Genomic DNA, 18215 nt, shown 5'->3' on the forward strand with positions numbered 1-18215 from the left:
AATAGTCCTAGCCCTAGCAGGCCTGGTTTAGTCTGTTCTCAAGTTCACATCTGGATCCAGAATGCAAGCATTCCTCTCTGCCTACCACTCTATGGGCTCAGCCTAGCAGTTGTTCTCAGAGCACACACCTCCAGCATCAAGCTCCTTAAATCTTTATTACCACTGCATATTTTAAGTAGAAATAGTGTCTAAAAATAGTGCCTAAAAAGTAAAAATCTGTCCTTCTTTGAGAAATACAATCAGACAATGGCAGCAAGGGGCAAGGTATTCAAGCAAGAAAAGTACCAGACAAACAGGTGCTGAACAAATTCTGGAATTCAGGTCAACATCTCGTTTCTGCTGACTCACTCCCTTGTAATAAAGTTCTTATTGGAAATGTTTCCTTCAATAAACTTCTGTGTCAGACTTGTCTCGAGCACAATTTGCCTGGACTCTTAATACCTGGCATTCTATGAGCTCTTTGCAGCTGAGAATCACAGGCAATGCAAACCCAAACTGTGGCAACCTTCTTGCTGGGGAGAGAATTACCCCAGAAAGAATCTAAGGTAAAAACTGCCACTAGATTAATGTAATTTAATGTAAATTTGTATTAAATGTAAATGTATATTAAAACTTCAGTTTTTAGTGCAGAAGTTTTTACCTCCTTTAAGCAACTTAGCAGTCATCTGCCTCCATCCATCCTAAAGCAGTTGCTTGCTTAAGTAAACTGCTCCCCCTTTATCTACTAGTGAGAGGCTTATATGTGCAGCCACCCAGATAAGGGTGTTAATTGTTTATCCCACTAATCTGCATTGCTGTAGAAGACTGAAGGAAATTACAGTGCAACATGCAGCTCTGTGTCCAGGGTTACAAAGTACTTCCTAAGTTATTAGAAATCACACCTGCGGTTTCCAGTTTTCAAGGTATACTCCAGTGGAGCAACACCACCCTTAAAGGGTAAATGACACGTGTCTGTGCTGTTCGTCTGCTAAGTGTAGACCACATAACCAGGGGTAGGTGATAAGGGCACTTTGGAGCACAACAGCAGCAGCTACTGCCACTCCAGGTGTAGAACCTGGTTGCTAAACCTCTGATGTAAACAGGCCTGTCTGTTGGCTGGAAAGATCCCTTCATGCATCTTCTTCTTTAGCTGGCATGTTCATTAGGTGTTGCAGCTTTATGTGCGGGCCGGGAACGATCCGAGGCCCTTTTGCGCACCGCGGGCTGTGGTCAGCAGCCCGGACACGCCGGGTCGGGGAAGGCAGGCGGCGCACTAGAATTAGGCACGGACGCTTAATGGTTGTTTAAGATTATTTACTTACACCGAAGATGGTCACGGTGTAGGCTGGAACGTTTCCAGGAATACTTCGCTTAAATCCTAGTTTAAGGACTCTGAAAGAGTCTGATTCACTCACACGAAGTTTTCAAGGCTCCGTGGAACTTTTGCGTGCAGGGAAGGGTACATCGAGGGATCGTTCGGCGATGGGGAGAAGAATCGATAGGTGATCAGCCTATCGATCAGCTAGCCGCAAGTCAAATCTCCTTAGAGGCACTTTGCAGCGTGCTCAAAGTTTTCTGACTTGGGCGGAAACCACTCAAGCCTCTTATAAGGCCAGCAAACCAATCACTAGCCGCCACATAGGAATAATTTAGAACTGACCAATAGTGGGGCACGAATTTAAATACAAATGGCAGGAACTCCTTGCAACGTGCATTTCTGTGCTGCAACATAGAAATGTACCCTGCAAAGTAAGCTACAAACGGCGGGAAAATAATTTAGCAGTGCCGAAGCACACACAAACAAAAAATCACACCCTTGGGTTGTGACACTTTACAGTGCAAAACCCGGTCAAGGATTTTAAAAAAAGAGAGAGAGAAAGAGAGAGAACCCTGCCAGGTAATGTAATTACTTAAAACTCCACCCCAACCTGCTCTCAACAACAGTACAGCCAGGTACTGGGGGAACTCAGACCACAGGACTACCACAGTGCAAGTTACAGCTCATACACCGGTGCTTCCTGGCCAAGAAGGCAAGGTACTCTCTGCTGACAGAGACTGCATGGCTAAGGAGAAGTCCTGGAGCCAGATCTCTTTTATTGGCTGGGCAATTGAATAGGTCCTCTCCTCAGGCTTGAGAAGCTTTCACCTGCTGTTCCCCTACTTTCCTTTCTGAATACACCCGTCTTTAGACATCCTCTCTCACCCCAGCTTGTGGGGTTGAACCCTCCCTTCCACTCTCCACCCAGTGCCAGGCAGGTAGAGGAAGAGTTCCTTATGCCTTGCAATGGCATTTTAGTCAAATGACTTTGCAGAGCTCCTACCCCTAGAAAGGGGAGCAGTTTGCTCCAAACCAATCTGCTCTCTGGCTCTGTTCACTGAAATACAAAAATAGTTGTATTTTGGTAGACCCTTTAAGCGACTGTGTAGGCTTCAGGGCTGTGCGAGACTTTGGACCATGTTTCGGATCCAGAGAAGCTTCAGACACTTTGGTGTCTGAAGCAGCATGTCTGAATCAAAGTGCTGGCTTTGTTAGGCTTTCCGAAGCAGTTTGGAGCTTCAGAAAAGCTTCAGAGTCCCTTCAGAGATCCAGTCATAGGATATAATGGGGAAACAATGAAATATCTATAACTTTGTTATTTTGTGTCTGATTTGGATGAAATTTGCAGGGGTTGTAGCCTCTGCTAAGAGCATGAGGTCTTCCAAGTTTCAAGATTGGTGCATGGGTTTGGGGGGAACTGCACCCCAAATTCTTAATAGCAAAACTCATGTCAAATCTACGTGTTACAACACAGGGGGGTGACAACTGCAGGGGCAGTAGCCCCTGGTGAGGCCACAAAGCCTGCCAAGTTTCAAGACAATCGGTTAGGGGTTTGGGGAGAACTGCACCTCAAGCTGCCGACAGGCAAAACTCATGACATAGATGAGCCTGTGTCTGTTAAGGCGCAGTGGGCTGAAAACTGCAGGGGTGGCGGCCCCTGCTGAGGCCACAACACCTGCCAGCTGTCAAGGAGATCAGTGAAGTGGGGTCTGGGGCCCTGCACCTCTAGCTACTGACTGGCAAAACTAGTGACATGGGTGCGTGTGCAACTGCTTCTGTCTTGGGGCGGGGGGGGCGGCAATGACTACTGCAGGCCTGGCTGCTAAACTCCTGTGTTACCAGTTACCAATCAATCATGACTACAAGAAAAACTACAGACCTTGATCCCCCCGCTACCTAACCCGGGGAATTTTACATGCTCCCTAAAATCCACAAACAAGGGAACCCTGGCAGACCTATCATATCCAACCATGGGACCCTAACTGAGGAAATATCAGGTTTCATTGAATCAATCCTAAAACCACTCATCACCCACAAAGCAAGTTTTGTACAAGATACTACAGACTTTCTATGGAAACTTAAAAACATAGACCACCTTCCCAGCAACACACTCCTAGCCACCATGGACATTACCAGCCTATATACCAACATCCCACACCAGGATGGCATCCACGCCTGCCTTACATATCTACAGGAACAAGATTACAACTCAGAAAACAGACCCAAAGATATTACTGACCTTATACACTTCATCCTCACACACAACAATTTCACTTTTAATAATCAACACTTCCTCCAGATGATGGGAACAGCTATGGGCACTAAAATGGCCCCACAGTATGCCAACCTTTTTATGAGCCACCTGGAAGAAGACTTCCTCAAGAACTGCACCATCAAACCCTTGCTATACTTAAGATACATCGATGACATCTTCATCATTTGGACTGAAAACCTGCAATCTCTGACTGAGTTCCATCAGAAATTCAACAATCACCATCCCGCCATCCGATTTTCTTTAGAATACTCCAGCACCAGCGTCTTCTTTTTAGACACAATGATCAGTATCAAAAATGATAAAATACAGATCACATTATACAAGAAACCCACAGACCAACATACATATCTGCACAGAACCAGCAATTACCCTAAACACACCAAAAAAGCTGTGATATACAGCCAAGCCCACAGATACCACCGCATCTGTACTGAAGAGCACACCCGGGATCGCCATCTCACCAATCTTAAAAAGGCTTTCAGCCAATAAGGACACTCCTCCAGAGAGGTAGATCGCACGTTTGAAAGAGCCACCCGGATACCACGTGAAAAACTGCTGCAGTACAGAAAAAAAAACCCCCACAAATCGCACACCGCTGGTTATGACGTATCACCCCTCCCTTGAACCTGTATGGAAAATCCTCAAACAATTGCAACCCATACTAGGCAGAGACCCTATTCTTAAAGAGATCTTCCCAGAGCCACCCAGCCTAGCCTTCAAACAAGCACTGAACCTCGCCAACCTCATCACCAGAAGCAAACTTCCTCAAACCCAGAACACACCAAAAGGATCCAGACCGTGCCATGACAAGAAATGCAAAACCTGCCAACACATCTCCACCACCCCCACCATTACTACACTCCACAACAGAGCCATCAGCATCCCAGGATCTTACAGCTGCACCTCCAGGAATGTGATATACCTCATCCAATGCACCAGATACCCTGATGGAAGATATGTAGGAGAGACCAAACAACAACTGCGCACCAGAATGAACGCACACTGAAAATCTATCAAAGACAGAAATACCCAATTACCGGTGGGGGCACATTTCTCACGAGAAAACCACTCTCTCTCCAGTCTCTCAGTCCTGATCCTCAAAGGAAACTTACACAACACTTCCCAGAGGCAAGCCTATGAACTCCACTTCATCAACCTCCTGGATACTAAAAATCATGGACTAAATATAGCCATTGGATTTTTGACACACTATAACCTGCCTGACATCTGACTCCCCAGCCCAGCCTCTGGCTTCTTTACTTTTCATTCCATCCAGGAAGAGCACACACCAACTGCTGAAACTTCCTTAGCCTGGCGAAGGGTCTTTGAACCCGAAAGCTTGCTTGATAACTATTCTCCAACTATTTAGGTTGGTCTAATAAAAGATATCAGATTCACCCAAGGAACCTTGTCTGCCTATGTCCTTAGACCAACGCGGCTACAACTTACACCCCTGCAATCAATCATGATTCACTCAGGGACCAGCTCAATACACAGCTGCTAGGTAATGTAACCAGTTATTTAGCAACAATTAACACCTACAGAACCAGAGACTAAGAAGAGGAAGGAATCAATACAGACAATCAACTGCCCCAAGACAGAGACAGTCAGTTGCACAAGCACCCATGTCAGGAGTTTTGTCTGTCAGCCGCTAGAGGTGGAGGACTCCAGAACCCAGAACTCCCCTGCACCGATCTCCTGGACAGCTGGCAGGCTTTGTGGTCACAGCAGGGGCCACCATCCCTGCAGCTTTCACCCTGCTGTGCCATAACACACAATGTCACCCATGTCACCAGTTCTGCTTGTCCGCAGCTTGAGGTGCAGTTCCCCCCAAACCCCTGTATATATCTCCTTGAAACTTGGCAAGCTTTATGGCCTGAGCAGGGGCTACAACCCCTGCAGTTTTCAGCCTGCTGTGCCTTAACACACACAGTCACCTATGTCACGAGTTTTGCCTGGCAGTACTTTGAGGGGCAGTTGCCCCCCAAACCCCTGCACCTTTCAAATTGAAACTTGGCAGGCTTTGTGGCCTCACCAAGGGCTACCATTCCTGCAGTTTTCACCCCACTGTGGCTTAACACATACACATGACATGAGTTTTGCTTTCAAGAATTTGGGGTGCAGCTCCCCCCAAAGCTCTGCACTGATCTTCTTGAAACTTGGCAGGCTTTGTGGCCTCACCAGGGGCCACCACCCTGGCAGTTGTCACCCCCCTGTGTTGTAATACGTACACGTGGCATGAGTTTTTCTTTCAGAAATTTGGGGTTCAGTTCCCCCCAAACCTCTGCACCGATCTTCTTGAAACTTGGCAGGCTTCATACTCTCAGCAAAGGCTACAACCCCTGCAATTTTAATCCAAAATCAGACAAAAAACAACAGTTAAAGATATTTAATTGATTCCCCATTATACCCTATGGCCGGATCTCCGAGGCAGCTCTGAAGCTGCTTCGGCCTGATCTAAGTGGAAACCCAGTCTGGAGCTGCGGATCAGACCCCTGGCATCTGAAGCAGCTGGATCTGAAGCCGGATCTAATAGCTGCCTACTCGCACAGGCCTAGTAAGCTTGTATCCACCTTAGTCCATAAGCATCAGCTCAGAAAGAACAGTCAGGGTTTTATTAAACATAGGCAACATCTTTTTCCAATTAAAAGTTAATTATCTTTTAGTCATTATCTAGGCTATCCTTGCTCATTTTTCCCAGAATTGGTTCAACATTAGATCTTCCTTAATAAGCAATTCACATATGGCAGGCCACCCAGATAGATCGGGATTTACACCATTAGCAAGAGTGAGCAGTTAGTGTTTTCCAGACTCGTAATCCGCTAATTTAGGGCCTTTTCCACAAGGTAGAGGTTCAGATTCTGCACCAGATATGTGTTCTAGCCGGTTGTGGCAGCCCATAGCTCAGGGTCTCCATTCAGATGGGGTTGGGGAAGGAAATGCAATTTAGCGTTAGGCTTTACAAACCTGTCAACTAAGGGATCTTGCAGCAGGTGAGATTTATAAGCTATGAGGATGGGCCATTCTCTCCCCACCCTTGTCTCTGCTCTTTGTGATCCCTGGAAAAGTTTGAAAATGCAGGGATTTTTCTCTTCCTGAAACATATGTGTATGCCAGTGCCCTTTCCATCCATACCACCCAGAGATGAAGAACACAGGTGTTATACTTCCCTCTGCATCCCAAACTGGAAAAGTTCAAATTACTTTACTTGCTGGAAACAGCCAGAGCATCTTACAATTAGTCAGTTTCCAGATACTGGAGAGTCAAACTGAGATAAAATCCTGGCTCTCTTGCAGTCTATGGGAATTGTGCCATTGACTCTAACCGATTAATTCAAAAGCTCGTCTTTCCTGCCCCAAAATCTCCATTTCCCTGCCTCTCGCACTTGCTTCTCCAGGTAGATGTAAGCAGAGTCCAGGTTGGCTTGCCCCCCATGAGCACTTACGATAAAAACTCTGCTTCCATTGGGCAAGATTCCTGAAACAGTCTGGTCCCTTCGGCAGGGAAGGCAGCAGGTCAGAATTTTTGAGGCAAAAGCTCAGCAGGCTGACAGGAGCTTTGCCCAGCACCATTCCCCACAGAGCCAATGCTGTAAAAACTCTTGCTCTGGAAGGCAGGGACTGTGCCAATTACAGAACAGCCCCCAAATTACACAGTTTAGGCGACTGGACAAGATGAAAGGGTCACATCACTAAGACAGAGATGACCCACAAGCACAGGCTGAAAGTAACTCCACAAGGAGAAAAAAATTGGATCCTGAAGGCCCATAGGGAAAAGACAGAACAGAACCAGGGACTGGAAGCTGAAGCCAGACATTCATGTTGAAAATAAGGAACAAATATGTAGCAGTGAAGGTGATTAATTACTGGGGCAAACCACCAAAACTTCCCAGGATGGTGAGCATATGGTAACCACATACTTTGGTGTCATGGCAGAGGTAGGGCTTTCTTCTCCCCTACATTCCACCTGTGACCTGCTGTAAGGGGCCGTTGGTGTTTCTGGTATTGTGCCTTGCAGTTGTGTGAGGCTTTGAAGGGGTCATTTGGGAAAATACTTCTGGAAACAGGTGCCTGCAAATGTAGGGACCCAGATCTGATGGTCCAGAAGGCTCTTTCTACTCCTGTTCCTACCAGAAGTAGCAGGTCCTCCATCCCATGCTGGTTTAATATCCAACCTGGCTGCATTTCTGAAAGAGATACCTAGTCAGACACAAATTAGAGCTCAATACAGGATGGGGGGAGGGACTAGATGAAAGTCTATGTCCTCTTCTACCTACTAGGTCAAACTAGATAATCAAAGACACTGTACTCCATTGACCAGGGAAGTGCATAATCCTGCATAACATTGCCAATCCCAAATTATGGCCTATTGCTTACATTGTAACACTCTCCGGTTATTCCCCTATCAATTAACTGTATGAACCACTTAAAAACAGTGGCCTTCAGTCCCAGGGTCTGCTTTGTAACTTAATTGCACTGAAGTTAACTGTCTAGTAACTGTATCTGCTTTGTCATTTCTTGAGCTCCTTTTAAGGATGCCAGGAATGGTGATGGAGAAGGAGCTGTCAAAGGGCTGCTATTACAAACCTTGAACATGGCTACTCAGTTTCACAGCTGGTGTCTCCCCTCATTTTCAAGGCTACTAAGAGCAATCCTGAAAGTGTTAGAAGCCTTACAAATGAGGGAGTCAACTGGGGGCTGCTGATGCTATGGCACTGACACTTATGTGTATTTAATGACAATTGTTTACACCAAGGTTGGACAAATGCAAATTCTAGGTAAATGCCATCTCTTCTCAGTCCCAGTGATGCACTTAAAGAGAGACTACCATATAGAAGTGTCTCCATAGGAAGTATAAATTCATACACTTTCACTTATAGTTTATTCTCCTAGTTTAGGATGGGATCAGGATTTTTCTTGGCTTGGAGATTAAAAAATAGTTGGAAGTATAAAGCAACATGAAGATGACACAGGATAAAGACTGGCATCAGCAGAACAGTGCAGGTTTGGAGTTAGTGAGATTCTCTGGTTTAGCTGAGCTGCAATTTGGGTTAGTCTACAAAGCGTTTGTCACACTGAGATTTTCTGTGAACAACCCCAACCAGGATTCAATATTTCATGGAGTCTCAATTCAGATTTGTGACAAGATAGCAGGTTTTGGAGATGGGGGGGATCCTTTTATAAAGGATGAGATCAAGAGACATTCCGGTATTTTTTTTAAAAGGCAAAAATAGAACTGGCTGCAAAGTTGTTTTAAACCAATATTCCCAGCTGTGGTTGCAAAACAAACATTGCAGATCTGAGAACCAAAAATAGAAAGAAGGGAGAAGTGGCTCCCTGAATTTTCCTTGGCCAAACAGAAATTAAGCAAGCTATCAACTAGCATAAAAAAAGAGAGAGAAAATGTATTGGGGGACAGGGAAATCTCACTTCTTACACCCAAAGTTTCCTTAATCATTTTTCAGTAATAAGACTTTTCTCCTTTAAATGTGGAAACGTAAGCCACTGTCTACAGCAATATTATAGAACCCTACTGTAATTTTACAACAGCTTGTGGGTAGGACTGTGTAACTCACAAACATGGGCTATAGCATTTTAAGAGCCAAATTATGTGACTAGATACCACAGGTCACACTATCATGGCTGTAATCATTTGGCTGGAACAGGAACGAGCAAAAGGGTTTAAAAGGGCAGCAGCGTATTTGGGCAGATAATATGAAACAAAGCATGGTGTATATGCAGCATTGGTACAAGTGTAACTGTCTCAATAAGGGGAGTGACTTCTTACTGTAAGTAGCAAAGAAGTACAACTCCTCATGCCAACAGAATTTGCATCATTAAAAAGGTCTTTATACAGTGCAATCCACCTAGATGCATAGTAGCTAAATGTGCAATTCACTTCACTGCATAAGGCAATATGAATCCCAACTTTTTACTGGTTGCAAGCACATGCTGCCCAAATGCCTGGCATCTTTTGGCTCTACTCTTTACTTCTTAATGTAATTATGCACAATTTAACTGCACGAGCATTACACAGAAAGGCAAAAGGGAAGCAGCTGTCAAAAGCCACTACTTCAAAACCTTGAAAACAAGGAAGTTCGTCAGTTTCAGTTGCAAAATGACTATCAGAAGCCTAAAATTGGCTACCAGTTTCAGGGCAGCTAGTGTTAACCCGCTGAGAGCATTATGCATGTAATGAGCTTTGCATACAGGAACTCCAGCTCAGTTCATACTCCAGGTAAGGGCACAGCCTTTTTCAGTCTTGAGGCAGTGTCCTTAAACAGAGGTTACTGTACTGCTCTTTCCTACACTTTCATACCAGTATAACTGCATCTAAACTAGGGGGTTGTATCCCTCTAATTATACCAGCACAGTCACAGGCAAGGCAACTTCTCAGAAAAGGCTGAAGAGAACTTACACATTCTCCCTCTTGCTTTTCAAGTGGCTTTGGAATGCTGCTTTGATTAGTCCTAAAGACTGAAGTCCCCTATTCACTGATAGGATAGAGTCAGTATATGCAGTGGCTCAGCCAAGCTTTTTCATAGGGTCATAGGAAAGCTGGCCTGGCAGAGACATCACAATGTTGTCTAGTCCAGCCTCCACTCAAGGCAGGATTGTCCCTGACAAAGCATCCCAGCCAAGTGTCTGTCTATCCAAGCTGCTCCTGAAAATTTCCAAGGATGGCGATTCCACAACTTTTCTAGGTAGCCTGTTCCAGTGCTCGTCAGAAAGTTTCTCTGAACCTCCAACCTAATTCCTCTGCTGCAGCTTGAGCTGCTCCTAGTCCCATCTTCTACAGCCACAGAGAAAAGCCCACATGATTCCACCTTGGCATTTTTACTCTTTCCCTTTACGACTTGCTTCCCAGGCCCCTAATCATTTTGGTTGCCCAGCTACTTTGTCCCAGCTGTGTGACTTACCATCTAGCTAACTCACATTGCAACAGCTCAGACTACTTTAGAACATACCAAATGAAAAGAACCACCAGGTCAGAAGTGAGAAAGCAATCTTTCCTCCACTGCTAATGGTCAACGATGCTTGCTTTAGATCAATAAATGTTCCGAGCCATGACCTTCCATTACCTAGAGGCAGCACAAGCACAGGTAACAATCAGCTCCTTTCCAGAAGCACACGGCTAGCAAACTCTTGTAAATCCTGTCCCATTTCACACCAGAGGCTGTTCTCTTGCCTGTGCCTTCCACTGAACATACATCAGCTCCCAAGCTGCATACTGTTAACAATAACTTCTGTAGTGCTGGAGGTGAGCGCAACACCCCAGACAATCGCACAGTACTGTACTGATATAAATGGCTTCCCACAGACGAAGCACCGATGGCAGATGGGTAGTTTCCTAAACAAATCAATTAAACCTCCATGCCCATGAGACAGAAAAGAATCCCAGCTAGACTCAATGCTGCCATCCTAGAATACCTTAAAAACCAAACACAGGATGAGGGTATAAACAGGCTTAGACCAGGCCTCAATAATGGGGAAAAATCCAGATGGTCCAGCCCAAAAAAGAGGCAGATTGATTTCAGAGACTCCCTAGGGCTGAATGGATTCAAAGCGATGATCAACCATCAAAAGGGCAACCCCTGAACACCATTCTCAAGCCAGAAAGCATCTTCCACCAGTATTGAGGACAAGGCACCATGCTGTCCTCAGAGGAATGGCAGGGAGCTGGAAGGCGAAATATGCAGGGACCAGAGCAGGCTGTGTGAAATTCAGCTTGATCTGTTCTGCTCAGCAGGGAATCGACTGGGGTTCAGTAAATGCCTTGTCCCTATTTCACAGGTTGCTTATTTCTGCTAATGGAGAAGAACAGGAAGGAGGTTTAAACTATCACTTTCTCTGGGTTGTGGGGAGGAGGAGGGGAGAGGTATTTTTCTGTAGTCTAATTTTTCCATTACTGGTTCCAAAACTTATATCCCATTTCTCCTCCAGCATTTAACACAATTTATTAAAATATGAATCTACCATGTAATACAGGATTCATAGAAGGAAAAACCCATAAAAACACTGTCTTGCCAAGAACATTTCTTCCGTGTGTTCTTTCTTAATCTTCCCATTTAAAAACCAGTACAAAAAATCATAAAAAAGGTAGGGCAATCCGTCACGATAAGATTAAGGTCCGTGATGTATGGCTCTGTTTTAACATGCCCAAGATCTGCCGAGCTTTGTCTTGCATGATGAGCTGGTCTTTGGTTCCACCACAAGCCACTGCTTTCCAAGCACGGGACATCTAGAGTGGATTAAGGGGAGGAAGGAGGAGAAAACAGATTTTAACATACGTGCATAGCAGCACCTCTGGGTTACGGTAAATACTTCTTGGCAGGACTACGAGACTTCAGGAGACTATAGAAACCCCCAACAGTTAGTCTCCAGGAGAAAGCAATTGGTATGAATGAAACCCAGAAGCTACAGTAGCTCTCTCGCCATATAGCAAGTCTTAATTGATGTCTGCTGCTGCAGATCTGTCTTCAGGCAGCTTTGCCACTAGGAGTCCCTGCTATGGCAGCAAAAAGCTGGGGATAGGAGTGCAGGTTTGGGCAAGGGGCAACATGACCACATCTTTCCATGCACTCCCCTGGGAACTGTACTCTCCCACTCAGATCCAGAGTGATTCACCCCAGATCTGAGTCAGGATGGGACTGGACACTGGCAGCATCTGCCTTCCAGTTCCCTACACTGACCACAGGACCTTTTGCAAAGATCAAAGTATGGGCATTCATGGAGGAAATCAGGCAATGTGCATCTTACCAGTACCCTAGGGCCTGAATTTCCCCTACCCAGTACAGGACCCAAGCAGGAGGTGGGGAAAGGAGCCACCATGGCCATCTGGAATAGCCAGAGTGCAGTGTTCAGACAGGCCCCCTACACTGACTGCTGCCGGGGGTGGAAAGCAGCCGATTGGCAGCCTGTGCACCATGTGGCAGGTACCCCTCTACACCTGTGGGACTCCTGGACAACTGTAGCCAGGAGCCTGCAGCCCCTTTGTGCTGGAGAAAGTAACAGAAAGGGGCTTCCACAGAGAATCAGATCTCCAGAGCATTGCATCTGCTAACAGCAGCACCACCATCAATGTAGTTATAGCTGCCAGCTCAACCATGGCTCAGCAGGCAGTATGTTTAAATTAGGGCCACTGCAGAGAAAGCCAAGGTAAATCCCAAGCATCTTGCAATACCTTCCTTGTCAGTCCTCCCTTTGGGCATCAGCAGAATGGACAAAATGCCCAGGGAATTTACCTAACTGGGGATCACATGGGTCCACCCTTCCCCCCATGCCCCTCAAGAGTCCCAGACCCTCCAAGCTTTTGCCAGTAGACGTTACTTATACATAGCTATTAATGCCCAGAGCAATTCACTCCCAACCCAAAATGGGAGACATGGTTTATAAACCAGGGAAGTTAAATGCAAGTCCAATTTATTCTGAGGTCTGTGGGAATTGTTTTGATGGAAGAGTATTTATTCAGCACAAGTAGGAGCTTTCACAAACAAATAGGTTTAATCCCCATTACAAGCATCTGAGAAGAAAGCTATCCCTTCTCTCTGACTCATGTAACTATGTGCAGCTACAAAGAGACAGAGACAAGACGCTGGACTGAGAAGTTAATAAAGTGCATATACATGGGCCTTTCAGAGGCTTTCAAAGCACTAACCCAGTGTAATATTAACCCCATAGTACCAATGAAGAACCAGCTACAGGAGAGGTTCAGTGACTTCCCCCAAAATCAGACAGTGGCAGAATCATCCTAGTCCAGATAGCGAGACCTAGGCTCAAATCATCAAAGTGCTCCATGCTGGGTCTGGGCAAGGTGTCTGATAGGATTCATGTAAAAAAGAGAAATAAATCTGCTTTGGAGGGTCTCTGTCACCCCCCCAGTGCCTCATCTACTGAGGTGTGCTTCCACTTTCATTTCACAAGTCCCAGGGCAGTGAAAAGGGTTTCTGCTGTTTACTAATATTTCACGGGGAGGGGAAGGAGCAGGGCAGCTGCTTGCCAGCGCTTACCGGAGCTGGAGGTTTGAACTGGCTTGGGATTTTCCTGGTACAGGATGTCTTCTCGGTCTTCACTTGCACCTGCATGAACCCCCTATTAAGCAAACTGTTGTCATCCTTATTGCTGGAGGAAGAGAAGTTCAGGGACCTTGAGAAGAAATTCACTGACTGCAGCAAAAAAATCAACACAGGGAAACAAGTTAGTCTGCCCCATTACACCCAGGAATATTGCCCACCTGCATTCAGACACTTGTGTTCCCAAAATTCTCCAGTCCAGTCTTTTCCTCCACACCAGAAACAACTACTTAAAAACAGTTGCTGCCAGCAAGGTTTTAGCAACCAATGTGCATAGGAAGAATTTACTTAGAGCCTCACTACCAAAAGCACACAGCTCTTAGGAAAAATGACACAGGGCAACTGGGTTAGAACCAAATTAGCACCAATAGTGCTTAAACATGGACTCAGTCTATGCTACAACTTTCTGCTGAAACAGCAACACTGGATATAGATATGGAAGAAAACACCATACCCTTAACTGAGGCAGCTCTGTCAGCAAAATGCCTGCCTGAACATAGCTCTGTCCATAGAGGAGATATTTGGGGAGGTGGGTAGCCAAAACAATGAAAAACACCCTCTTCTCCATGAGGGGAATCTATCTGCAAACCTATAGCAGCCACAGCTCAATAATGTGGACAAGAGAGGCAGCAGCTAACCAGAAGCCTAATGACACCTGGGGAGGACAACACAGGAGCAGTCCTTGTTCAGCCTAAGTGGCAGCTACAGATTGGAGAAACTGAGCCAAAACAGCAAGGAATTTGCAGCTGGCAAGTGGCCATTTGTCTTCACTTCCTGTTGGGCCTATCTAAGTGGGGTGATGATTGGGCCTTCAGACCCAACCAAGAAATAAATCTGTTAACATGGTTCCAACTGCAGCATAGTCTGTGCCACGGAGACAGAACGTGGCTTCTGGAGGGCCAGAGGAAGCTTGTGTTCTACAGACACTCAGGGCATTTTTACACATGCAAGTGCCACAGCACCGGGCGCTTTGAAAAGCTTCCGGTGCTGTGATGCTTGCAGTTGCAGAAGTGGCAAAATGCACATCACCACTGAGAAAATGGAAGTGGTGCTCTTTTGAATGAAAACACATTGGAAGTGCTTAAGTTCAAAAGTGCACCACCACCATTTTCTGTGCACTGACACACATTTCGCCACTTATACAACTGCCCACAGTGCAGCACAGTTCACCTCAGCTCGCACATAGAGCAGACTTGATTAATCAAGTCTGCTCCAAAGTGGCAGATCTCCAGCACGTCATGGGACAGAAAAGTATGTGTATAAATGCCCTCACGGATGAGATCAAGTCTAGTCTGCATACAGAATTTTCCACCCCATTCCTTCCCATTACTGGGGAAAAGGAAAAGGGCCATCACAGAAATCAGAGATAACTTGCTTTTCAAAGGCAATTACTTCCCCTTCCTGCTTTGCGATAGGCCAGGGGTTCTCCTGAGTCTGCTAGATGTCACTCTATCTTTTCTCTGTGGCTGTAGAAGATGGCACTAGGAGCAGTAGCCTCAAGCTGCAGCAGAGGAAATTTAGGTTGGAGATTACTCTGGTATTGGTGAGATACCAGCAATAAGATGAGATAGCCTAAGTATTGTTAATATGCAATCTGTCCATTTTTAGCAAGTCCAGCAGTGCAGCAGACTGGAACAGGAAAAAAGTTTTATTGTTTTGCTGCAGCTTTAAGAGAAGTAATCTCAAATTTAAATCTCCTGCCCTGCTCCTTTAAATCCCCCTCTGGGGAGTAATTTTTGTTACCCCAGACTTTCATGGCTTTGCAGTTCACCTTCAGTAGCCACTGATGTGGCACTTACTAGATCAGAGGACACTTCTATGGTGCAAAAGATAAGGCACAATGGGTGCTAAGGAAGACGGTATGAGCCCTAAACCTGCATCTGAGTCCTTCTTTCAAGTTTTGAAATGTAATACTAATGTTTCATCAGACTTAATCAGGAAGAATTTTTAAGGTATTAATTCAATTAATAAGAGCCACAGAGTCCACAAGAGACTATCCCAGCAGGCTCCATTTTTTTTATCCACCCATGTGAGAAGCCACCATGGAAGCTTCCCCTCATTAAGAGGCAAATGCTAGGGTCTATTTTCTACCCGACTTCAGGCTAACAGGGATAATCACATCTCTGCTCATTAAGGAGGCTTCACAGAATATTACATTTAATGTTTCAGGGGTGCAGCATTGCAGAGAGGGGTCTGCAATGATCTCAGACAGCACAGTGTGAAAGGTGTTTAAGAAAGGCCACCACTCCATCACATACAATACCATGCATGTGACCCAGAATGTAGCAGAAACCCAGCAGCAAGGTTCACAGCACAGCACTAGCCCAGGAGTGGAGGGAAGAAGTGAAGGGATATATTGTGCTTCCCTCTAATCTCTGACAGATGGTTCCTCTCAATACTGTGTGTGCTTAACTGGAACACCTCTAATTAGCTCCACTAATACAGTCTAAACAACACTCAGCTGCCCTCTGACTATTTCTGCTTTCTCCTGTGGATTCAGAGATGTTTGCAGCTGGTCCTGCAGGAGAATCAACATTCTAGCCAGCCAGTACCTCCTCTGTTCACACTGACAAGGCTTATTAAGCAAGTATTTTTTTTAGCCAGTGTTGCCAGACCCCAAAAGTAGAAATTCACCAGACAAGACGTTCTAGAATCATCACAAAAAGGTCATTGGACACTTCATCAATTTTACACACAGTGAACTGATTCTTAATGTACACTTAGAATCAGATTCCACCGGATGTACACTGGGGGTCTACGTGTGATTCTATTCCACCATACCCTAAGAAATTTAAACCCAAAAAGTGGGTACTTCTCTTCTACTTTTTTGTGACTCCAACTTAAGTGTCAGATGATGTGTTAATGGATTTTCAGGGATTTATACAGGTGGATCTCACCTTTTGATGCTAATATGCCTGAAAGCATATTAAAACTAGCCAGAAAACAGTTAAGTTGGTAACACTGTTCTCACCATTGGCTTCCAGCCCTCCCTTCCCGTCTCCACCACTTTAGCATCCCTCACCGGTGCTCTTTTAAAACAGATCTGCTTGGGTAGAGTGGACACTGTGTGTTTTATATCCTCATCCACGATGTCGAGGGCAAGGGACTTCCGAACTTTCTTGATGGGACTTCTGTGAAGCTGGGAAGCATATAAGAAGTAACAAAGCAGGCAATCATAAATATTGGTACTGGCACAAGGGATGGAATAGCCAGTAGCAATGGAAAAAGCAGCATGAAAGGGGGGGTTCAGAAGGTAGTTTTATCAGCCTTTAAAAAAGAAGAAAAAAGATCCCTGCTGTACACAGCCCTTTGGTGCAAAAGGCTGGGGACCATGCAGACTGGGGACCATGCAGGTTATGTTCAACACTTCCTCCTGAAATTTATACTAGTGTAAGATGTTAGAAACCCAAAGCCCCTAGAGATCGAGTACACAGAACAGTGATAAATGCCCTTAATATCACAAGTTCTGAACAGCGAGCCCCATAAATGGGTTACTCCTTAGTACCCTGCCAAAGTGGCAGGTGTGATTTGTGATGGGGATCCCTTTCTCCCGAAACTCACCAGGATAGTTCATGCAGGTCAAGCAGCCATCTTAGGACAACAAAGTTTTGGCTATACTGGACCAGCAATATAAAAGGCAAAAAGGCTCTAATATGAAGCCCATGAGTCAACCCACACCCCTACATGCAGTATCTCTATGAAGTATCACCCTTGAAAGGGTCATTGTAAGATCGAGCCAAATTGCTCCAGGTGCAGAAAATAGATGCTGAGTGTCATAGCACAAGGAGCCCACACCAGGGATTCTCTACAGCAAAGGATACAGTGTCACCATTTGTCTTGTGCACACAGACAACATAAAAGCATGCTGATCTTCATCACAACCACCCCAACAGGAGTGATATCTATTTTCTCTTTTTGCCACAGAACATAACACAGATTCTTAATCTCAATGCTAAAATCCTGAATAACAAAGTTTTGAAAAAGTAACGCCCCCTGCAAGGACAGGAAGGGAAAGTGAGCAGAACACAAGGGACCTAGGTAGAACTTGCCCAGTAGACCTGAACTAACATCCCAAGTCCTTAAGAGAAATGCTATGGGATCTTTACTCACTACAGGTTCATGGAGCCTTGGTAGCAGTGGTAGTGGTACACTTAGCTCTGGGGCATATGTTCAGTGCACATTAGGCCATGATCCAGAAGCATTACCATAAGCATCCAAGTAGTCCCACTGACTTAAAAAGCAACATTCACATGCTCAGAGTGCCTGGTGGGAGGACCACTTTAGCAGGAATAATGGCAGCCACTAAACAGCCAACAATCTGCCCCTGCCCAATTATGGAACCTAACCAACGTGTAACAGGGCAGCGTGACAGCAGCTGTATGAGAAAAGGCTCACCCCTTGTTTCCGCTTCTGTTTCTCAGGCTTCACATCATCTTCTATGATGAGTTCAATGCCAGCTTCACTCCGGAGCACTTCTTTCAAATCCTCTTCTAGGTGCGGGGTCTGCGGCTGGGGAAATATCAGGAGCAGGGTCACAGGACAGGACACTGTCAGAGGAGTGGTACAGAGCA

At 45.5% G+C, this 18215-nt stretch overlaps 1 protein-coding gene across 4 annotated transcripts in view; it reads right to left on the minus strand.

The window, feature by feature from the left end:
* Positions 1-11512: 11512 nt before the first annotated feature.
* Positions 11513-18215, minus strand: part of MYBL2 (MYB proto-oncogene like 2) — a 29450-nt gene continuing 22747 nt past the window's right edge. For 2 of the 4 annotated variants that reach the window (XM_019484633.2, XM_019484634.2), the window contains exons 11-14: positions 18040-18153; positions 16616-16783; positions 13582-13737; positions 11513-11813 (exon numbers count right to left, since the gene is read on the minus strand). In XM_019484633.2, the coding sequence (XP_019340178.1) occupies positions 11685-11813; positions 13582-13737; positions 16616-16783; positions 18040-18153 (567 nt within the window). In that variant the 3' untranslated portion in view covers positions 11513-11684. The remainder of the gene's footprint in view (positions 11814-13581; positions 13738-16615; positions 16784-18039; positions 18154-18215) is intronic. The other 2 variants (XM_019484635.2, XM_006276553.4) reach the window with 1 other exon arrangement.

Source organism: Alligator mississippiensis, chromosome 9 (assembly GCF_030867095.1).
Source record: "Alligator mississippiensis isolate rAllMis1 chromosome 9, rAllMis1, whole genome shotgun sequence".
NCBI classification, from domain to species: domain Eukaryota; kingdom Metazoa; phylum Chordata; order Crocodylia; family Alligatoridae; genus Alligator; species Alligator mississippiensis.